This window comes from Zea mays, chromosome 7 (assembly GCF_902167145.1).
Source record: "Zea mays cultivar B73 chromosome 7, Zm-B73-REFERENCE-NAM-5.0, whole genome shotgun sequence".
In the NCBI taxonomy this organism is placed as follows: Eukaryota; Viridiplantae; Streptophyta; class Magnoliopsida; order Poales; family Poaceae; genus Zea; species Zea mays.
In genome coordinates, this window is record NC_050102.1 from 20,876,420 (window position 1) to 20,900,239 (window position 23,820).

General features: G+C 42.7%; 3 protein-coding genes across 3 annotated transcripts; all 3 read left to right on the top strand.

The window, feature by feature from the left end:
• The first annotated feature begins 6,867 nt into the window (after positions 1-6,867).
• On the top strand, positions 6,868-10,382 carry LOC118472910 (uncharacterized). The gene is made up of 3 exons (XM_035960859.1): positions 6,868-7,217; positions 8,957-9,811; positions 9,919-10,382. Exons 1-3 carry the CDS (start codon positions 7,028-7,030, stop codon positions 9,963-9,965), a joined length of 1,092 nt encoding a protein of 363 aa, XP_035816752.1. The 5' UTR covers positions 6,868-7,027; the 3' UTR covers positions 9,966-10,382.
• A 4,763-nt stretch (positions 10,383-15,145) lies between these two features.
• On the top strand, positions 15,146-18,325 carry LOC100280562 (ADP-ribosylation factor 1). Its single transcript, NM_001153481.2, has 7 exons — positions 15,146-15,283; positions 15,574-15,749; positions 16,410-16,480; positions 16,751-16,870; positions 17,231-17,349; positions 17,486-17,567; positions 17,721-18,325. The coding sequence occupies exons 2-7, from the start codon at positions 15,602-15,604 to the stop codon at positions 17,724-17,726; spliced, it is 546 nt and encodes a 181-aa protein (NP_001146953.1). The 5' UTR covers positions 15,146-15,283; positions 15,574-15,601; the 3' UTR covers positions 17,727-18,325.
• Positions 18,326-21,425: 3,100 nt separating this feature from the next.
• On the top strand, positions 21,426-22,075 carry LOC100280809 (trypsin/factor XIIA inhibitor). The gene has a single exon (NM_001153729.2). The coding sequence runs from the start codon at positions 21,544-21,546 to the stop codon at positions 21,970-21,972; it is 429 nt and encodes a 142-aa protein (NP_001147201.1). The 5' UTR covers positions 21,426-21,543; the 3' UTR covers positions 21,973-22,075.
• Positions 22,076-23,820: the final 1,745 nt, after the last annotated feature.

The following is a 23,820-nucleotide window of genomic DNA, read 5'->3' on the forward strand; positions in this document are numbered from 1 at the left end:
GGGTTTCGCGACGCGCAGAAAGGTAAGAAAGCCTGAGCCGCGCCGCTTCCCCCCTTTTTTATACACAGGACACGATGCTTCGGGAAGCCCGCAGTCCAACAGTACACGTCCGTCAACGGTCACATCAAAAACCCCGTGGAACCACTTCGAGCGAGGGCAGCGTCTCCACCATCTAGCGACGTCTTCGGCACCAGATGACTTAGTCGAACTGGTCCCTCGGAGGGCAAATGTTGGGGCGAAGGCGAAGACGCCACCCTTCGCTCTAGGCCTTCGTCAATCTTCGCTGCACCAACAGAGGCAAACCGACCGGCGCGACCCACCCTTCGTCCTCTACACTGCAAGACGAAGGCCTACGACGAGGTCGCCCCGACCCACGCCCTCACCCAACCTAGAGGCCCACGTGGGATTCGGCCCGTTGTAACAGGCCTCGCACGGAGAAGTGTGTTACGGGCCCGATTTGTAATGGCTTTTCTGTAATGACAGTCCGTAACCCTCCCTTATGGGAATATTCCAGGGATAGTCCAGGTGCCTGAGGGCACATGCGTCCTTACATCGAGACGTTGGGCACTCAGGCACCTATAAATACCCCCGTACAGTGCCCTTGAGAGGCTAGATTAACAGAGCAATCGCCATCTCGAGTTAAAAACCTTGTTTGCATTCCCTTCACTTCCCCGTTGGATCATCTTGCCCAGGAGAGCAAGTTCCAACATCTACATCTAGTGCAAATAGTAACATGCTCAACAGTAGATGTAGAGGGTTTGCAAGTATTTAATTCAACAATCTTAGCATGTAAAATAGCATTCTCATCTCTAAGATTGGAAATAGAAACATTGCAAACATTTAAATCTTTAGCCTTAGCAATTAATTTTTCATTCTCAATTTTAAGGCTAGAGAGAGATGCATTCAATTTGTCAATCTTAGCAATCAAATTAGCATTATCATTTCTAAGGTTGATAAGAGAATCATCACTAACATTTAATTTCTCAACCTTAGCAATCAATTTATCATTCTCAAATCTAAGGTTGGAAATAGTGTCATGGCAAGTGCTTAGCTCACTAGTTAAATTTTCACATTTTTCTATCTTCTGAGCATAAGCATTTTTAACTTTAACATGCTTCTTATTTTCTTTAATAAGGAAGTCCTCTTGGCCATCCAAGAGTTCATCCTTCTCATGAATAGCACTAATCAATTCATTCAATTTTTCTTTTTGTTGCATGTTTAAGTTGGCAAAAAGGGTGAGCAAGTTATCCTCATCATCACTAGAGTTCTTCTCATCACTAGATGTTGCATATTTAGTGGAGGCTCTAGATTTTACCTTCTTTTTGCCGTCCTTTGCCATGAGGCACTTGTGGCTGACGTTGGGGAAGAGAAGACCCTTGTTGACGGTGATGTTTGCGGCGTCCTCGTCGGAGGAGGAGTCGGTGGAGCTCTCGTCGGAGTCCCACTCCCGGCAAACATGGGCATCGCCGCCCTTCTTCTTGTAGTACTTTTTCTTCTCCTTCCTTCTCCCCTTCTTGTTGTCGCCCCTGTCACTATCACTTGATAATGGACATTTAGCAATGAAATGACCAGGCTTACCACACTTGTAGCAAACTTTCTTGGAGTGGGGCTTGTAGTCCTTCCCCCTCCTTTGCTTGAGGATTTGGCGAAAACTTTTGATGATTAAAGCCATCTCCTCATTGTCGAGCTTGGAGGCGTCGATGGGGAGCCTACTTGATGTAGACTCTTCTTTCTTCTCCTCTATCGCTTTGAAGGCGACGGGTTGCACCTCGGATGTAGAGGTGGCGCCTTGCTCGATGATTTTCTTGGAGCCTTTGATCATCAACTCAAAGCTCACAAATTTTCATATAACCTCCTCGGGAGACATTAGCTTGTATCTAGGATCACCACGAATTAATTGAACTTGTGTAGGATTAAGAAAAATGAGTGATCTTAGAATAACCTTGACCATTTCATGGTCATCCCATTTTGTGCTCCCGAGGTTGCGCACTTGGTTCACCAAGGTCTTGAGCCGGTTATACATTGCTTGTGGCTCCTCCCCTTGATGAAGCATGAAGCGACCGAGCTCCCCCTCGATCGTTTCCCTCTTGGTGATCTTGGTCACCTCGTCTCCTTCGTGCGCGGTCTTGAGTACGCCCCAAATCTCTTTTGCACTCTTCAACCCTTGCACCTTATTATACTCTTCTCGACTTAGAGAGGCGAGGAGTATAGTAGTGGCTTGGGAGTTGAAGTGCCGAATTTGGGCTACCTCGTCCGAGTCATAGCCTTCATCCCCTACGGATGGTTCCTGCGCACTAAATTCAACAATGTCCCAAATACTAGCATGGAGTGAGGTTAGATGGTGCCTCATTTTATCAATCCACATACAATAATCTTCACCGTCAAAAACCAGTGGTTTGCCTAGTGGGACGGAAAGTAAAGGGGTACGTTTGGAAATGCGAGGGTAGCGTAAGGGGATCTTACTAAACTTCTTGCGCTCATGGCGCTTAGAAGTGACGGAAGGCGTGTAGGATCCGGAGGTTGAGGGCGACGAAGAATCGGTCTCGTAGTAGACCACTTTCTTCATTTTCTTCTTCTTGTTGCCACTCCGGTGAGACTTGACGTGGGGAGGTGACTCCTCCCTCTTCTTGTTAGTGGACTCCCCTGATGGAGCCTTCCCGTGGCTTGTGCCGGGCTTCTCACCGGTCACCATCTCCTTCTTGGCGTGAGCTCCCGACATTACTTCGAGCGGTTAGGCTCTTAATGAAGTACCGGGCTCCGATACCAATTGAAAGTCGCCTAGAGGTGAATAGGCAAATCTGAAATTTATAAAGTTTAAGCACAACTACAAGCCAGGGTTAGCGTTAGAAATAAAGTCGCGTCCGAAAGAGAGGGCGAAAACAAATCACAAGAGAATAAGAGCGGATGACACGGTGATTTGTTTTACCGAGGTTCGGTTCTTGCAAACCTACTCCCCGTTGAGGTGGTCACAAAGACCGGGTCTCTTTCAACCCTTTCCCTCTCTCAAACGGTCACTTAGACCGAGTGAGCTTCCTTCCTTGATTTCCCGGGTCACTTAGACCCCACAAGGACCACCACACAATTGGTGTATCTTGCTTTGCTTACAAGGCTTTGAGAGTAAGAATGAGAGAAAGAAGAAAGGCCAACCAAGCAACAAGAACAACAAAAGAACACAAGTCGATCTTATCACAAGTCCTAAAAACAAGAGTTGAATTGTGGACTTTGATTCGATTGGTGGCTTTGATTTGTGTCTTGGAGTGTTGTGTATTGCTCCTGTATTGAATGAGGAGTAGTGAATGCTTGGATGCCTTGAGGAGTGGTGGTTGGGGGTATTTATAGCCCCAACCACCAAAATGGCCGTTGGGGAAGGCTGCTGTCGTATGGCGCACCGGACAGTCCGGTGCGCCACCGGACACTATCCGGTGCACCAGCCACGTCACCCAACCGTTAGGGTTTGACCGTTGGAGCTTCTGACATGTGGGCCGCCGGACAGTCCGGTGGTGCACCGGACAGGTCCTGTTCACTGTCCGGTGCGCCATCTGCGCCTGCTCTGACTTCTGCGCGCGCAGTCCGCGCACTGTAGCGTTGTCAGCCGACCGTTGCGCTGGCGACCGTTGCTCCGCTTGGCACACCAGACAGTCCGGTGCTACACCGGACAGTCCGGTGAATTATAGCGGAGAGCCATTTTCTGAAACCCGAAGCTTAGCAGTTGGAGGGAATTCTCTCTGGTGCACCGAACACTGTCCGGTGGTGCACCGGACACTGTCCGGTGGCACACCGGACAGTCCGGTGCGCCAGACCAGGGCAGCCTTCGGTTTTCTTTGCTCCTTTCTTGGACTTTTTATTGGTTTGTGTTGAACCTTTGGCACCTGTAGAACTTATAATTTTAGAGCAAACTAGTTAGTCCAATTATTTGTGTTGTGCATTTCAACCACCAAAATCATTTAGGAAAAGGTGTGAGCCTATTTCCCTTTCACTCTCAAAGGCGCTTTATGGGCTCAAGCAAGCCCCAAGAGCATGGTATGAATGCCGGCGAGATTTCCTTATCACTAATAGCTTCAAAGTCGGAAAAGCCGATCCTACACTCTTTACTAAAACTATTGCAAAAGATTTGTTTGTATGCCAAATTTATGTTGATGATATCATATTTGGGTCTACTAACAAATCTACTTGTGAAGAGTTTAGTAGGATTATGATTCAAAAATTCGAGATGTCTATGATGGGGAGTTGAAGTATTTCCTAGGATTTCAAGTCAAGCAACTCCAAGACGGCACCTTCATCAGCCAAACAAAGTACATTCAAGATATACTTAACAAGTTTGGAATGAAGGATGCCAAGCCCATCAAGACACCCATGGGAACAAATGAGCATCTCGACCTCGACACGGGAGGTAAGTCCGTAGATCAAAAGGTATACCGGTCGATGATAGGATCTTTACTCTACTTATGTGCATCTCGACCGGATATTATGCTTTCCGTATGCATGTGTGCAAGGTTCCAAGCCGATCCTAAGGAAGTTCACCTTAGGACTGTGAAAAGAATCATGAGATATTTAGTTTATACTCCTAAGTTTGGACTTTGGTACCCCAAGGGATCCACCTTTGATTTAATATGATATTCCGATGCCGATTGGGCAGGGTGTAAAATTGATAGGAAGAGCACATCAGGGACTTGTCAGTTTCTGGGAAGATCCCTGTTGTCTTGGGCTTCAAAGAAACAAAACTCAGTAGCTCTTTCTACCGTGGAAGCCGAGTACATTGCCGCAGGCCATTGCTGTGTGCAATTACTTTGGATGAGGCAAACCCTCAGGGACTATGGCTACAAATTGAGCAAAGTCCCTCTCCTATGTGACAATGAGAGTGCAATCCACATGGCGGATAATCCCGTTGAACACAGCCGCACTAAGCACATAGACATTCGGTATCACTTTCTGAGGGATCACCAACAAAGGGGGATATCCAAATTGCTTATGTTAGCACCAAAGAACAATTAGCCGATATCTTTACTAAGACTTTAGATGAGAAAACCTTTAGCAAACTTAGGAATGAGGTAAATATTCTCGATTCTTGGAATTTTGATTGAAACATTGCACACATAGCTCATTTGTATACCTTTGATCATATCTCTTTCATGACTACGACTAATGTGTTTTCAAGTGTATTTCTATGCTAAGTCGTAGATTGAAAGGGAAATGGAGTACTCGACGAAGACAAGGCTTCCACTCCACTCTACCGGTATCTTTTATCCTTCGTCGTCACTCCACACCACTCTTCGATTGGTATAATCTTTTCACTCATATTTACTTGTATCAATGGGGGAGAAAGTAAAAAGGGCTCTCAAAGTCTCTGTTTTTTGCGATTAATGCCAAAGGGGGAGAAAGTATTAGCCCAAAGCAAAAGGACCGCACCTCCACCAATTTAAAACTTCATTTCGAAAGTTTTTCAAATTGGTATATATAAAGATAAAATTTTCAAATTGGTATCTATTAAAACCCTCTTGAAAACTAAGAGGAGAATTTCATTCAGGGGGAGTTTTGATTAGTCAAAGGAAAAGCATTTGAAACAGGGGGAGAAATTTCAAATCTTAAAAATACTTCTTGCAATCTTATTCATATACCTTTGAATTTGCAAAAGATTTTCCAAAAGAATTTGCAAAAACAAAACAAGTGGTGCAAGCGTGGTCCAAAATGTTAAATAAAAGAAAGCAATCCATGCATATCTAGTGAAACTATAAATTGGTTTAATTCCAAGTAACCTATGCACTCACCTTATGCAAACTAGTTCAATTCTGCACTTATATATTTGCTTTGGTTTGTGTTGGCATCAAACACCAAAAAGGGGGAGATTGAAAGAGAAATATGGTTAAACCTTTTTCCAATATTAATTTTGGTGGTTGGATGCCTAACACAAATATTGGACTAACTAGTTTGCTCTAGATTATATGTTCTACAGGTGCATAAAGGTTCAACACAAATCAATAAAAGATTGAAGATAAGGATCAAATTCAAAGGAGCAAAGAAATCGAGTGTGCTCTGGTCTGGCGCACCGGACAGTGTCCGGTGCACCAGGACCATACAGAGTCCAACTAGCCACTCTCGGGTTTCTTCACGCACACTCCGCTATAATTCATTAACGGAGGCAGTCATATAAAAGCGCTCATCTTGGTAAATGTATTAACGGAGAAGGTTGTATTAAGGAGATTGCCTTTGTTAACCATCAATGGACACGAACGCTCGGTCATGGCCCTGACAAACGAAGGCAACACACAATTATGTTTGCCTTTGTTAGTTTGAGTCTCATGCCTTGTAAAATCAAATATGTAGTAGTGTAAATTTTCATGAAATATGTTTTTTATGGAGCCTAGGCATTACTACTCCCTTTGTTATAGAAATAATATAATCCTAGCATAGTCTCATGTTTTAGTATCTTGATCAATTATAGATAAAAAGTATCAATCTTTGTAATATTAAATAAATAGTATTTACTATATTATTTATGAAATATATTTTTATATTAGATTGATTCATAGCCTTAAATATAAATATTATTTATGAGAACTTTGGTCAAACATGACTCTTTTTAACACACACAAAAATCAAAGTATTTTTTATGTTCAAGTGTTTGGTCGAATATGTTTTGGACATCAAGTACTCCTCTAGTTATTTGAAGGACAGTTTGGATTCCTTCATTTTGAAGGAATTGAAATTTACTTAATATGTTATGTTATTTGGTTTGTAATTTGACATTCCACCACTTTACAAAGTTTAGATATAAGTGTTAGGATGTGTCCTCTACACTAGCCGGTTAACAGTAACCGGGGTAGGGTTAATCCTAACCATCTAACAGCGCCCCTGATCGGGGGGGCTATCCTAACCGTTGGTTGCAGCCCCCGGTCACACGACGCCATATAAATAGATTAAGGGGGCCGACGGGTTTAGCTAACGCTAATCGCTCGACCACAAACCCTAATCAACACTTTGAGAGGAACCAATCCCCTAGGCGCTCGGAGTGACTGGAATCGCTGTGACTATGTCTCAGATCCCCGTTATCCCATCGGGATCTGAGATTCCCCCTGCAGGCAACATTGGAGGAGCTGATCCACCGCCGATCAACGACGGGAACCAATCTCCTCGACACCAGCAGGGAGATCGACAAGAAGGAGGAGGCGGGTCTTCGCTGCAAGACGCCGCCGCAATGATGGCTAGGAACAACAACGACGGTATGTATACATGTATCCCTCAGTAGAATAGATCTACTCATCATCGAGATATTTTAGACACGGATTGGTATTCTAGGGACTTAGGAAACGATCCTAAGCACCAGTAATATCTAACAATGGTATCAGAGCGCCACCTAAGAACCCTAGATCTCCTAATCCACATCGTTTTTATGAGATCACAGAAAGGTCTCGGATATATGTGATGAACTCATTTTTTTTAATCATCATTCATCATCCGAGAATAGAGATTAGAATAGAAAGAAATAGTTGATGCTCTCGGGTTAGGGTTTTCCCTAACCCTAAGATTTAGGTTTGGCCAAAGTAAGGGACATATTATGTCTCGGCCTCAAACCAGAGAGCTCTCACAACTGTTTAGGGTTACGGTTTTATGACCTAACCCTAATCGGTACATATGTCAACAGAGACAAAAAGAGACTCATGATTTTGAACCACGGTCAAGAACAGATAAGAAAAAGTCATAGAATAAAATTAGGGTTAGAACCCTAATTTTTTTTAAACCGCGTGAATGTGCATAGATGCACTAAAATCATCACAGAAAATAACAGAAATATCACGGGGCCTGGATCTATGATTTTTTTTTACCTCCAAAACTCGATCCCACTACAAGATATCCATCTCATACATTTAATCACATCGTAAGGGATTCGAGTAAATGAGGACTAGATTCGAGTTCAATTGCACAGTGCAAATGTCTAGTTCTCCTTGGCGGTCGAGTAATAGTGCGGCAAGTAGAAATGAAAAAAAATCAACAAAGAGCAGCTCGGTGCACAATAACAGAGAGAAGGAGCGCAACTTGCCAAGCGGCCGAAGAGAGCACCGTCGGCCAGCTCCTAGCGGTTGCAGCTGGGAGAGGCTAGTGCAAATGCTTGTACGGCTGAAGTAGAAATGAAGAGAAAGAGAGAGAGGATGTATGAGCAGGGTGCGGTCGGCCAGGAGCCAAGCTCATTGGCGGCCGGAAGTGAATTGCGGCTGGGAGAGAAGAAATGAGCTAGGTTTCCACCGGTCACCCCGAGATTTTCGTCTTTTATAAACCTAGCTACAATAGCTCGAGAGATCGTGGCCGCTGGTTTTGATCCAACGACACAGGATGCGACGGGGGGCGCTGGCCGCCGCGTGGGCCAAAAGCGCGGCCCAGGCCCAGGTTGTGGCCTCGGCGCGCGTCCCCCCTCTCCTGGCGCTTAAGTGGGCCGTTCAGGCTAGGCCTTAAGGCCGGCCAGGCCGAAATGGCTTCCATTTTTTTTCTGGAATTTTATTTTCTATTTCCAGAAATTAGAAACACAGAAAAGAAATTAGAAAAACAGTGCAGAAAATTTAGAATTATATTTTTCCAGTTATAGAAAAATTCAGAGATATTTATGGACTATTTTTTTTATTCCGCTGCGTACTTTGGTACTTTTATTTATATTTTATGCAATTTTTTCAGTTAATTATGAAACCAACGTGGATTAATTATTGTTTAAATTGCATAGAATTCAGAAAATTTTGTGGTGATTGAATATTTTAACCAACGTTGGATATTGTTACCACAATTTAATACAAGTTTATGTTTTCTAGATCATCCAATGATGGTTTAGAAATTTTGTGATCAGAAATTTTCATAGATATGGCATGATTATTATTTGACCAACGTTGAATATTTAATTCATGCATTTTCTATGATTCAGTATTCAGTATTTATTTCAGATGTCCTAAATATTTTCTATTTTAATTTTGCAAAGGTGCTCATACCGCCATGTTGATTAGCCAGATTGCTCAGATGAAACCGCTAGATGGTAGTAATTACCATTCTTGGCGGGAGGATATAGACATGATAACCACAGTGGGTGAGATAGATTACGCACTGAGGTTTGATAAACCAGTTGAGCCCACAGTGGGCACTCCCAACTATGACCACAGGTGGATGCAATACAGCATCGACAAGGTCAAGTGGGAAAGATCAAATGACAAATGTATGATTATTCTTAAGAGGAGCATCAAGGAGCCTCTTAAGAGTTCCATACCAGAGTGCGAGACTGCCAAAGAATACCTTGAGAGGGTAGCCTCTCATCACCAAGGGTCTTCTAAGGCTTATGCTTGCTCTCTAATGACAGAATTTGTCAATGCAAAATACGATGGAAATGGTGTCAGACCATTCATTCAGAAAATGATATCCATCGTAGCTAAGATAAACAAGTACCTCGGGTCTCCTTTACACGAGGAATTTGTAGTATTTATGATAATGAAGTCTCTGCCCAAGGAGTTTGAGACTTTTCACATACAGTACAACACTTGTGTCACTGATAAGTGGAATATAGACCAACTCTTGGCACAGTGTGTCCAGGAGGAAGAGAGGTTAAAGCAGACTGGAGACTCTGTCAACCTCATCAAAGGCAACATCCCCAGACAGAACAAGAACTCAAAGAAAAAGTTCAAGAAGCAAGGTAAACAGAATAACCAGGCTTCCTCGAGCAATAATAATCAGCCAAGACAAGGAGGCAGTTTCTCAGTTCCCCCTGATACCTGCCTCTATTGCAAGAAGACAGGTCATTACAAGAGAAAGTGCCCTGAATTCCTGCAGTATCTACTAGAGAGTGGTAAGGACCAAGTTACTTTTGTAAATGAGTCTTTATACTTAGAATATCCCAGTTATTCTTGGTGGATTGACTCAGGTGCAACTGTTCATGTTGCAAACTCTCTACAGGGACTCCGTACAAGCCAAAGGCTCCCAAAGGGCCGAAGAACAATTAGAGTGGCAAATGGAGTTGAAGCAGCAGTCGAGGCCATTGGAGATATACATCTTAAATTAGTTAATGGTTTTGTACTGTTGTTGAGAGACGTACTTTATGTACCTTCCTTGCGAAGGAACCTTATTTCGGTTTCTAGATTAGATGATCAGCACATTCATTGTCATTTTGGTGATAGACAGTGTGTTATTCAGTTTGATAATAAAGATGTTGGTCTCGCCATCCGACGAGATATGCTTTATTTACTTTCGCAAAGTGATGTTGTTAATGTATTAGATATACCAGAAAATGATCCAGCCAACAGTGGCAGGAAAAGAAAACGAAGTGATGGAGAAACCTCGTCGAAATTATGGCACTATCGTTTGGGCCATATTTCGAGGGGGAGAATAGAAAGTCTTGTTAAGGAACAGATTCTCCATCCCCTAGACTTCACAGACTTAGAGCAATGCAGAGATTGCATTAAGGGTAAATTCGTGAAGCAGATTAAGAAAGATGCTAAGCATACTACGAGAGTGTTAGAAATTATTCATACAGATATCTGTGGTCCTTTTCCAGTTAGGACAGTAGATGGGTTTAATTTGTTCATAACCTTCATAGATGACTACTCTCGCTACGGTTATATTTATTCTATTAAGGAAATATCAGAAGCTTTAGACAAGTTTAAACAGTTCAAGGCTGAAGTAGAGAATCAACACGATTTGAAGATAAAGATTGTTCGATCAGATCGTGGGGGGGAGTACTATGGGCGCCATACCGAGTATGGCCAGGTCCCAGGACCTTTCGCGAGGTTCCTAAGAGAAAACGGTATTGTTGCTCAATATTCAACACCTGGCGAACCACAACAGAATGGAGTTGCCGAAAGGCGTAACAGAACGCTAATGGATATGGTAAGGAGTATGCTAAGTTACTCTAACCTGCCATTGGGTCTATGGATGGAGGCTTTAAAAACCGCTATGCATATACTCAACAGAGTTCCTAGTAAATCAGTGGCTAGAACTCCATATGAGTTGTGGACTGGCAGAAAACCCACGCTCAACTACTTCCATATATGGGGTTGTCTAGCAGAAGCTAGAATATTTAATCCTGGACAGGGAAAGCTAGATGAGAGAACCACTAGCTGCCATTTTATTGGCTACCCTGACAGATCAAAGGGTTATAGATTCTACTGCCCTAACAGACAAACCAAGTTCATAGAAACCAGACATGCCATTTTCTTAGAGGATGACGTGATCAAGGGGAGTAAGGTACTCAGAGAAGTTGACCTTCAGGAAAAGAGGATGTATGTCCCGTTTCCGATGGTTGAAGAACCATACTTCTCGATACCCACTGTGGTTCCACCAACAGTCACACCGACTGTGGGTGAAACCCCTATTGCAAATGTGGCATCATCTAGTGCAACTACTACAGAGCAAGTAGCTTCACCTTCTGCGCATATTGGCCCTGAGCCAGTTGCACATGACAGTTCAGAAGATGATGATAGTGTTGCGCCAAGTGACGCACCATTGCAGGAGCCCCAGGAAGAATCTGAACCAGAACCAAGTCTCAGGAGGTCACAGAGACTCAGAAAATCTGTGATTCCTGATGACTATGAAGTCTATGCAGCAGAAAACATAGAATGTGATGAGATTCATATGAGTGAGGACATTGATACAGAAGGTGATCCCACTACATATGAAGCTGCTATGAGAAGTGCAAATTCATCCAAATGGTTATCAGCCATGGAAGATGAATTAGAATCCATGAGAATGAACAAAGTTTGGGACTTAGAAGTCATTCCCCATGGAGCCAAAACAGTAGGCTGTAAATGGGTCTACAAGACAAAGCGTGACTCCAGAGGGAACATAGAAAGATACAAGGCTAGACTTGTGGCCAAAGGGTTCACACAAAGAGAAGGCATTGACTACCATGAAACCTTCTCACCTGTCTCAACAAAAGATTCATTCAGGATCATAATGGCACTAGTTGCTCATTTTGATCTAGAGCTCCATCAGATGGATGTAAAGACAGCATTCCTAAATGGAGAGTTAGAAGAAAACGTGTTCATGGTACAACCAAAGGGTTTTGTTGTGAGCGGTAAAGAACACATGGGATGTCACTTGAGGAGGTCCATTTATGGATTAAAACAGGCCTCCAGACAGTGGTACATCAAGTTTGATCAGACTATAAGAAAGTTTGGTTTCGAGGAAAACAAGGAAGACAATTGCATTTATGCAAAATTTAGAAAAGGAAAGTATATCTTCCTTGTTTTGTATGTCGATGACATACTCTTAGCTAGTAGTGATAAGGATCTACTAGCGGAAACAAAAGGGTTTCTTTCCTCGAATTTTGATATGAAAGACATGGGAGAAGCCTCCTATGTTCTTGGAATAGAAATTCACAGAGACAGACAAAAGGGAGTATTAGGACTCTCACAGAAGTCATATATAGAAAATGTACTAAAGAGGTATAATATGCACAAGTGTAATGCCTTGCCTGGTCCAATAGTCAAGGGTGATAAGTTTGGGGAATATCAGTGTCCCAAGAATCAGTATGAGAAAAACAAGATGAAGTCAGTACCATATGCTTCAGCTATCGGAAGCATTATGTATGCTCAAGTATGTACTCGCCCTGACTTAGCTTTTACCACCGGGATGCTTGGACGCTATCAGAAGAATCCAGGCATAGAACACTGGAAAGCAGTCAAGAAGGCTCTAAGGTACCTTCAAGGTACTAAAGGTCTCATGCTTACGTACAGAAGATCTAATTCCCTACAAATAGTTGGCTATGCAGATGCCGACTGGGGAGGGTGTAGAGATACACTGAAGTCCACTTCAGGGTATGTCTTTATGCTCTCTGGGGGAGCTATTTCTTGGAAGAGCTGCAAACAGACAGCGAGTGCATCGTCGACAATGCATGCTGAGTTTGTAGCTACGTATGAGGCAACTGGACATGCGATATGGATAAAGAAATTCGTACCCGGATTAAGAGTGGTTGATAGCATAGAGCGACCACTGAGAATTTACTGCGACAACGAGCCAGCGGTATTTTTCTCCCATAACAATAAGTCAAGTGGCTCTGCCAAGTACATTGACATTAAGTGTTATATTGTTAAGGAGAAGATTCTGGATCACACCATTCAAGTTGAGCATATAAGAACCCATCAGATGCTTGCGGATCCGCTCATAAAAGGTCTTCCACCCAGTGTGTTTAGTAAGCACGCAGCCGGCATGGGATTAAGGGAGTACCTATGATCTAGAATCACAGGGGCTACAGATTGCAACCTAGTAAATTCTTTCGTTTTGAAGCAGGGGAGCATGTTGTAGTCAATGAGTGCGGTGATACTTAATAGATCATTGTCACGCATTGGTCTCTATATGTAAACTTGTTAAAGGACGGAATTAATAAAAGTTTGAGTGTGAGATATGTAGAGAACAAAGGGGAGATTGTTAGGATGTGTCCTCTACACTAGCCGGTTAACAGTAACCGGGGTAGGGTTAATCCTAAACATCTAACCGCGCCCCTGATCGGGGGGGCTATCCTAACCGTTGGTTGCAGCCCCCGGTCACACGACGCCATATAAATAGATTAAGGGGGACGACGGGTTTAGCTAACGCTAATCGCTCGACCACAAACCCTAATCAACACTTTGAGAGGAACCGATCCCCTAGGCGCTCGGAGTGACTGGGATCGCTGTGACTATGTCTCAGATCCCCGTTATCCCATCGGGATCTGAGATCCCCCCTGCAGGCAACATTGGAGGAGCTGATCCACCGCCGATCAACGACGGGAACCAATCTCCTCGACACCAGCAGGGAGATCGACAAGAAGGAGGAGGCGGGTCTTCGCTGCAAGACGCTGCCGCAATGATAGCTAGGAACAACAACGACGGTATGTATACATGTATCCCTCAGTAGAATAGATCTACTCATCATCGAGATATTTTAGACACGGATTGGTATTCTAGGGACTTAGGAAACGATCCTAAGCACCAGTAATATCTAACAATAAGCCTATCCTAAATTCAAAGGGTGAGGAGTGGAATTGATTTTATGTATCACTAGTCTATGATTTTATTCTACAATTTATGACACGTCCTTCTGCTCGCTTATCGATAGTAGAAATATAGTATATAAATATATCCCTCATATGACCAATGATAATATATAAATATATTATGTATAAAATCATAGTAACTTAATTAATCTATGCCTAAATTATGAATATTAAAATAGAATTTAATTAAAGGGATCCAAATAGGGACTAAAGATTGATTTGGCAACAAAAGAACTAGACTGGATTGAAGGGAGGAAAACCCTTGTTATTCAAGAGATCTCAAGAAGGTAGTTTTGGATGCCAATGTGGTCTAGAATCAACTTTGACCGTTGCTTTTTGCTGTAAAGTATTTGAGAAATATAGGCAATGTATACTTTTACGAAGCGACGTGATCTAAAAACAACTTTAACCGCTATTTTTCCTATAAAGTATTTGTAAAATATAATCAATGTATATTTTTATGAAACTATATTTTGAAATGAATCATTTCTACATTTTTTTTATATTTTCGAACTTAATCCAAACGAATTTATTTATAGTCAACTATTAAAATTGTTTGAGATAACTTTAAGCTGACCGTGGATCGTGTAAAATAAGGAACGTAACACTGTAGACGATTCTATTTGACGTATATTGAAATTTAAAATAAAAGATGATACATAAAATTGAATATGGTAGATGGTATAGACGGGAAAATATCCTATGCAATCACTTATCCTGGTGCAAGCATGAAATCAAGCGATTTGGTGCATCCGATCTAGATCTAATGATGACTGTTATTTTATATTTAACCTCTTCCACCTAAAACATAGTACATATTTTACTTTTAACCCATTCCATATGAAACCGTTGGATCTAGATTGGATGCTCTGGATAGTTTGATTGCACGCTTGCACCAAAATGAGTGATTGCACAGAGTACAGCCAAATAGAAGATGATATAGGGAATTGAATAGAGTAGATGGTATAGACCGCCCCAAGGTACCCTTTTCTTGCACTGTTCCATTCTGGACCCCGTCCCCACCACAAAAGCAGCCGAAAGCCCAAAACGAACCAAACTGGGACCCAGTTGGTGATTCGGCGTGGAACGTTACTGGGACCAATCCCAGCCGTTCGTTGGAGATCCGACAGCAACCAAGAAGCTTCTCTCTTCCTCGCCAGTGCCCACCCCGCCAGCCGGCACGAAGCGCGGCGTTAATATCTCCCCTCCCTTCCCTCTTCTGGTCTCCGCCCCGCTCCTTGCCTCCGATCCCCAATTCCTCCTTCGGATCTCGCATTCAGCGCAGCGCAGGTGAGCCCGCCTCCGATCCACTCCTCTCCCTGGATCCAGATCTGAGTCCCCTCGCGCTCTCAGATCCCTCTCCCCCGATCTCCTCTCCGGCCGCCGTGCGCGGTAGATCTCCGCCCGTTGGCGCGTGATCTACCCGACCGACCCGCGCGACTGCGGTTGGATCATCTCGGTCCAGATCCGCGGCGCCGTCGCCTGGATGCGCTGGGGAATTTGCGATCCGTTGTATGCCAGGGTTTGTGGGGGCAGATCTGAGCGGGGAATGAATGAATGACCGGTTGACGGTTCTGCAGGTGTGAAGGAAGGGGGACGCGGAGGAAGATGGGGCTCGCGTTCGGGAAGCTCTTCAGCCGGCTCTTCGCCAAGAAGGAGATGCGGATCCTCATGGTCGGCCTCGACGCCGCCGGTAAAACCACCATCCTCTACAAGCTCAAGCTCGGCGAGATCGTCACCACCATCCCCACCATCGGTGAGCTCCACTCTTCCCTTCGGAACGTTGTTGGATCATGTTCGTCTCGGTTGTGAAGAATGCCCTGTTAAATGATGGATCTGTAGGATCCGCGATAAACTACACATGATTGTTTGTTATGTTCTGATATTTGAATAAGATCACAGCAGCCATTCTGCGAGCCGTTTGTACTTCATAGTACAACATAATGACCCACATATTTGATTTGATTGGAGCAAAATGCATTTAATATCACCCTAAAATCACAATTCATTGTATTTTAATGTTAATGTCAATCTTTCATGGATTTTTTTAATGTATCATATTTGCCTCCTGTCTACACAAACTCTGATAGGGTCAAACTTAATGAAATCCTGCCAGGTGACCGCAATAAAATGCTCGTCTTCTTGCCTGATCTGTTGTTACCAACTTTAAATTTAAAATACTATTATTTTATAGTAGATGATGGAAACTACAGTTTTCTTTCTGTTGTTGAAATATACTGTTTTGGCTTTTGGAGTATTGGAAAAATCATTTAGAAATTATCATCGGGGCGAAGAAAGAAAAAATAAGAGAAAAATTGTAGCTGTTTTTGTATGCTATCATGACATAGCTGTTTTATTTTTATGCTTCAGCACCCTTTGTCTTACAAGAGAAATGATTTTTTTTTTCGAAATGCAGGTTTCAATGTTGAAACTGTTGAGTACAAGAACATTAGCTTCACTGTCTGGGATGTCGGGGGTCAGGACAAGGTATGATCCCAACGATGTTTACTTGTTTTGTATTATCCATTTATACTACATAATGCTCTCTAATTTGTTATTCTTCCAGAATTCAGGGCTATCATTCTTTTTATTTTTATATTTGATTTCCTGGACTCATATCATTGTTAACAACTTAAAATTATGGTATCGTATGAATTTTTAGACATGTGAAAGGTGCTTGGTCTTAGGCTTTAATTCAGTTGTAGATTACATGTTCTATCACATTTTGACTGACTTGTGCTCATTTAATGAAAACAGATCAGACCTCTTTGGAGGCATTACTTCCAGAACACCCAGGGTCTTATCTTTGTTGTGGACAGCAATGACCGTGACCGTGTTGTTGAAGCCAGAGATGAGCTCCACAGGATGCTGAACGAGGTAAAACATTCTACTAAACCACTTTGTTATGCTGTTGCTTAATATCAATAAGCTTGTGTGGCAAGTTTTGAATTCTTTATCTTTGGTGACATTCACTTGCTACAGTGTAATCGACTAAGTTGAGTAAATACCATTTTCAGCAACTTTGAGAAATGGAATAGGAAACAAACTAGAAATGAATTTTCCTCTTTAATAAAAAAGTGATGGAACATTTTTTATATTATATTATTTGTTTTCTTAATATACCATAGAAATGTTTGGTCCACTTGGGTATTCTATAAAATGAAGATAAGACAAAGTATTACCTTGAACTTTCAAGTCTTGTGCTAGTGAATGAAATTCTTTTTGTTTTGATGACAGGATGAGCTACGTGATGCTGTGCTGCTTGTTTTTGCCAACAAGCAAGATCTTCCCAATGCCATGAATGCTGCTGAGATTACTGACAAGCTTGGATTACACTCCCTGCGCCAGCGACACTGGTAAGCAACTAAACAAAGATTTATCTCTCGTGTAAAGCGTCGGTGACTAGGAAGCTACTTCTGTGACCTTCTCGTGCATAAGTTAAAAAAATCAGTGCTTATTGACTTGCTGTGTTGTTTGTGTTCTTGATGATAGGTACATCCAGAGCACTTGTGCCACAACTGGCGAGGGTCTGTATGAAGGCCTGGACTGGCTGTCCAGCAACATTGCGAGCAAGGTATACCTATGGCATGATTGTCTTCAGTTACAAATATATTGGTTTGAGCTGGAATTTTTCATCTATTTTACCTTATTCTTATGCATGGTCTATATGAAATACTGTTTCCTTTTTTACAAATATAATACTGTTTCCGTTTTTACGCACATGTAGGCTTGAGGCCTACCTTGAATGTCAACCGCGAACTGACTAGGAGCTCCGGATGTATCATGGAAACTCAGGACAGAATCGCAGTTGCAACCTGTTAGATGTCTTCTACCGGCACTATATATATTTTTTGTTTGATGTGTAATGATGTTACTGTTCAACGTTTATTACCCTACTATACTGTTGGATGTTCTTTGGACCTGTTTCATTTCGCACAAGGATTGGACTTCCAATATCATGCTACATTTTACATTCGTGGTAAATACCTGATTAGAAAGTTAGCCGAGGAGATCCAATGTCATGGTACATGGAAATCCAGATTAGGTTAAACATTCTTAAGTATACAGAAGACTGGTACCCTAGCCACCACTTTTTTTAGCAGTTGTGTTTTTTTCATTTGTCTAGAATTCTCAATCCTGGTGAAGCGGTGTCATTTTGATTTGATTGTAAGCTTTAGTTGAAGTCTCGCTCACTCTCGGTGCATGAAGTTTTGCATTGCAACAATATAAAATAAGCTCTGGAAAGTGCAAAGGTCGCACCCCCCCACAGGGCATGATGAAATGTCATAATTCATGTCATCGGTAGAGCATGGAATTGGGAAAGTTGTTCATGGCACTGGGTAGGGCTGGGCCTAATAAGCCATTGCCATCCCAGATAAGAGATCAACCCTAGCATCTGGTCCTAGCTCTGTCCTCATGGTCACGGGGTCCATGGCGCCACACATCCCGGTCGAGGCAGCGTGACCTCTCGGGCTACTCAACGAGACGGCGTGCTGCAGCCTGCAGGCTCGCATGCCCGCTCCATGCGTCCTTGGATGATGCGTGCACTGTGAACTGCTCGCGAGCTCTAATACTTGCTGGATGTGCTTGCCCCATTTGATCACACCATTCTTGGTTTTTCGAAAGCAAGCCAATCTCTCATTCCGTTTCTCCATCTCTCGAGCGATTTCTTCTTCAATCTCCATGTCTGCCTCGATTTCTTCTTCAATCTCCATGTCTGCCTCAATAAGGTCTTCTGTCGTGACCTTGATCACGTTTAAGGGATGAACTTCAGATTTGTCCGGCGTTGTCTTCGCTATTTTTTCCTCCATTGCTCCGACTATGATTGGCGATGAGGAGGTCAATCACTAGCAGTTTGTCGCCGTGAAACGATTGCAAATCGTTCCCCAGCGAAGTCGTCAAATCTGTTGCTACCTGAATTTTGTTAATCGTCAAATCTGTTGCTACCTGAATTTTGTTAAGCAACAGCGATGAAATCTGTTGCTACAAGCCACAATCGAGACTAGTCGAGCCACATATCAGAGCTCGTAAGACAATCGTCTCGAGCCAAGCTCGGCTCGCTCACCAGCCGAGCGACTCGTTTTCAACTCTAGCCCTAGGGGTGAAGATATACATGTTGGGTATTGGATATGGATAGTATACATACCAGTTTTTTTATATGGATTTAAATATTTTTATACTCGAGCGGATATAGGTAGTACCTTAGCTTTAGATCAAATATGGAGCGAGGACTACCCGTTAAATACCAAGATATTCGGGTTAGATATGGGTACTAAATTTTGGTTACCATTTTTCCTTTTTGCGTAATATTGTTATAAAATCGTAACTTTTACATATAAATTCGGATGAAGATAAAGTTTATATGAAAATAGTAGAGCTCGAATAGATCTACAACTTTGTAGTACATCACATTTATTATTTGAACATATCTTCACATCAAAATGTCCAAATTTATATAACAGGCTATACATCGTATGTGTTACTCCAATATTTCATAGCTTAACAAATATTCATTAATTGTTAAGCCATTCATGATTTTTACTAAGTCATTCAATGGTGGATATATATACACACACCTAAGAGCTCATCATCACTCAGGGTGATGGACCACCCAACTAATTAATCGTGTCGGTCGCGGGCAATTAATGGGATTCGTACCAGGGAAAACAATCAGATTGGAGAACCAACCGCGAGTGATTAACATGAATGGTCTGTCTGTCGCCTGCAACGCACAACATCAAATATTCAGCCATCTAAGGTTTTGTTCGATCGTTTAAGGGTTACTTTAATCATTTAAGGTTTACTTGAACAATTCAATGTTTACTTCGAAGTACAACAGAACAAACATTCAATTATTCTAGGTTTGCTTCATCCATTCAAAGTTTACTTAAGCCATTCAATATTTAATTCAACGTAAAATAGGCACAAATATTATGCTATTCAAGATTTACTTCAGTTATTCAAGGTTTACTTCTACGCACAACATAAACAAAATTTCAACCATTCAAGAGTTACTTTAGCCATTCAAAAGTTACTTCAGTCGGCCATGATGTAGGTCATAAGTGTTGATATCGTGGCAGCGCCTAATCCATATCGAACCTAAACGGGTATACTTTTCTGTATCCCTGACTGTAAGATGACGACACATGGCTATCATCACCTTGATGGCTATCACATTGTCATCCTTTTTATTCTTTAGAAGATATGGTGAGGTATTTTTTTTATTCACCTTATTGATGTAGGTGCTCGAGAGCTTGTTTGTCTTATTTAGCTTTTTTGCATCAGTCTTCGTCTTGCAATAATATGACTTGTTGTCTCTCTTGTGGCATATTCAATAAACTACGTTTTTTTCTCTCGCATCATAATCCTTTACTCCCTTGAGTGTGTTGTCCGAATGATGTCGAGCTTGTTTGGTTTTACTTCTCTTTTTTGTAAAGTCCCTTAGGCCTTGTTTGTTTTTCACGGATTGGAGACCCGAAACAGTTCCTGGCTGGATTATTTCTCTAATTTATATAAGTTTTGATAAGTTGGAATGAATCCTGGTCCAATCCTAGACAAACGAACGGGCCCTTATGCGGCAAACTATTTGTTTTGCTTGAGCTCATGGTTTTATCTTGCTATTTTCTTTGAATAAGTTTCTACAATATTATTCTTAACACAAACTTGTTTATAAGGATGAGAATTAATATTAATTAAATCTAAGAAGTAGAAGTATTCTTCTTATGAATTCTAAATGTTTTAATTTTAGATATCTTGAGATGATAATGTTGTATTTCTTGCTTGTTAGATAGCTTGTTATTATGTATGCTGAGTATTTTCAAATTTTAGCTAGCCATAGAAAGACCCGATGATAAAACAAGCCTAATACAGAGCGTGAAGAGATAAAATAGACGTCGACCCTCAGAGACTCTTACTACCCTGTGGACTAAATTTTAGTCTCGTTCCATCAGACATTTGGATACCAGTTAAAAGTGTTAAATATAATTTAATTATAAAACTAATTATATAGATAAGAACTAAACGATGAGACAAGTCTATTAATCCTAATTAATCTATTATTCGCTCATATGATACTACAATAAACATTTGCTAATCATATATTAATTAGATTTAATAAAATTTGTCTTATCTTTTAATCATCATCTATATAATTAGTTTTATAATTAAATTATATTTATTACAATTAATTGACATTCAAATATTTATATAACACGAACTAAACTGAAGCAAACACTTCCACCGTCGATCCACACCGAGAAAACGTGTCAAAGTAGTCACCGCTACGGCGCTACGCTAAGCAGTCGATCGATACAGAGGAAACGTGGCAAAGTAGTCACTATTACTCCAAGCAAAACACGCGTCAGTTGCACTTGCCCCCAAATTCTGTTGTAACTCTCGTCAAGTATTTAATTACCGGTGACTTGTATCCACCAAATTCTGGCTTTACAAGATTCCATAGAGTAACCAAACACATATACCATCAGACGACTGGGCTGGACCAAGAAGAAATCCAGTAGCACACTAGACACTAGCAGTAACGCCAAGAAAGAATGGCGTGCTGCACCACCACCAGCCGTCTCGTCCTCTCGGCGGCCGCCGCCCTGCTCGCCGTGGCCGGCGGCGCCGCGGAAGCCCCGAGCTACTGCGCGCCGGGGCAGGCCATCCCGTACCGTCCGCTGTCCGGCTGCACCTGGTACGTTGCGAGCCGGAGCTGCGACGTGATCGAGGCCATGCTCCCGAACCGGGCCGTCCTCAAGGAGACGTGCTGCAGCCAGCTGCGGGACATCCCGGCGGAGTGCCGGTGCCGGGCGCTGCGGGTGATGATGGAGACGCCCCTCGTCGTGGGCGCGGAGCCGGGGGCCCAGCAGAGGTGCCGGGTCGCGCAGGCCCGCTTCGCCCCCGCCCTCGTCGCCGCGGCCGAGTGCGGCTTGCTCACCGCCCACGGCAGGCGCTTCTGCAACGCGCTCGACGCCGAGTGATGCGGTGACCATGGTGATGATACTGCTCCCCGTACCGTGCGTGGTCGAATAAGAAGGGCGTATATTATTCATGGATCTATACTAATCTATTAAGATTCTAATATCACCGTCCAGACCTCCCACACTGCCTCCTGCCCCTGCCACGTGTTCCCCGCCCTTGTCGCACGATCCCAGTCCCGCACCCCAACCCCCGCGATGCCCCCATCCCACCACTGCCACCGCCATCAAGGCACGATGCCCATTTCCGGAGATCGCTCCGTCTCTCGCTTCTTTCTCCCCTATATCTCGCAGTTGTAGCCCACCATAAACCCGCCCACCATAAACCCTAACCCTAGATGGATGTCGTCACCTCCATGGTTGTAGCATCCCAAAAATTTAAATTCTGAAATTTTCTCAAACTCGCCCTAAATTCAAAATGAATTTCAAATTTCATTTCAAAATGTTTGTTTGCGAGTTGATATCAACAAATAAATTATAGTGGTCTATATTCTCTCCAAAATCCTCCTCCAAATATCCTACAAATATTTCCCTACTGACCCCCTCAAATTCTTTCCAGAAACACTGTCCAGATATTTCCCCAGTGGTCCCCCTCAAATTCTTTCCAGAAATATTGTCCAAATATTCCACCAATATATCTCCAAGTATTTTCTTCCTCAGAAATACCTTCCGAATCATTTTTGAAGTCTCCACAAATATTTTCTTCATAACTTTCCTCATGCCCATACGTATACGTATGCCTCCAATGTCATACGGTGAGCTCTACAAGCTAACCTCACTTATACAAGACAAATACATGCTAATCTCCCACTAATCCTCTCATCCTCCCACTAATCCTCTCATCCCTCCCCCTAATCCCCCCACCATGGCTATAAATAGAGGGGCAAGGGCCTCCTCTCATCCCACCCCAAGCCATTTCATGGCAACTCTCTTCCCCCCCCACACACCCACTCCATGTTTCACACAAGCACACACTAGCACAAGGATCGTTCGATCGTTCTTCGATCGTTCGTCCCCTGTTCTTAGTTTGTTCGTTCGTTCGTCCGATCGTTCGATCGTTCATCCGATCGTTCATGGTTCGTTCGTCCGTTCGTCCGATCGTTCGATCGTTCGTTCGTTCGTTCGTCCAAATAATCTTTTTCCTACCGTTATGCTGCCGAAATTCCGATCGTTCGTTCGTTCGATCATTCGATCGTTCATCGTTCGTTCATAGTTCCTATTCATCGTTCATCGTTCGTTCATAGTCCCTATTCATCGTTCTTCTAGATAATCTTTGTCCTGCCGTTATGCTGCCGAAATTCCGATCGTTCGTTCGTCCGATCATTCGATCGTTCGTCCGTTCGTTCGTCCAAATAATCTTTTCCTGCCGTTATGCTGCCGAAATTCTGATCGTTCGTTCGTCCGATCATTCGATCGTTCGTCCGTTCGTTCATAGTTCCCATTCATCGTTCATCGTTCGTTCATACGAACTATTCACTATCACTATTCACCATTACTATTCATCGTTACTATTCATCGTTACTATTCACATACACTATTCATCATCGTTACTATTTATCATTGCTATTCATCATCGTTACTATTCATCGATGATATCTATAGTTACTTTTCCATCGCCACTATTCATCGTTACTAATCATCGTTACTATTCATCGATCATCCGATCGCCCCAAATTTCAACTACTCATCCATCATGCTGTCCAGTCCACTTAAGACCAGCCAGACCCATATTCCAGTCATACGGACTCCGGTGACTGTGATTTTCCTTCCAGTAGGGAACTTCCCATCTGGTCGCCCATCCCAGGTTTCTCCAAGTTGAGCACGCTTAACTTTGAGATTCCTTCGAACCAG

Excerpts from the sequence above, each read along its gene's own strand:
- LOC118472910 (XM_035960859.1), top strand. The coding sequence starts at position 7,028 with ATGTCTCAGATCCCCGTTATCCCATCGGGATCTGAGATTCCCCCTGCA. Across the intron at positions 7,218-8,956 it reads GGCTAGGAACAACAACGACG|GTGCTCATACCGCCATGTTG; the intron begins GTATGTATACAT and ends AATTTTGCAAAG. Across the intron at positions 9,812-9,918 it reads GCAGTATCTACTAGAGAGTG|GGACTCCGTACAAGCCAAAG; the intron begins GTAAGGACCAAG and ends AACTCTCTACAG.
- LOC100280562 (NM_001153481.2), top strand. The coding sequence starts at position 15,602 with ATGGGGCTCGCGTTCGGGAAGCTCTTCAGCCGGCTCTTCGCCAAGAAG. Across the intron at positions 16,481-16,750 it reads ATGTCGGGGGTCAGGACAAG|ATCAGACCTCTTTGGAGGCA; the intron begins GTATGATCCCAA and ends TAATGAAAACAG. Across the intron at positions 16,871-17,230 it reads TCCACAGGATGCTGAACGAG|GATGAGCTACGTGATGCTGT; the intron begins GTAAAACATTCT and ends TTTTGATGACAG.
- LOC100280809 (NM_001153729.2), top strand. The coding sequence starts at position 21,544 with ATGGCGTGCTGCACCACCACCAGCCGTCTCGTCCTCTCGGCGGCCGCC.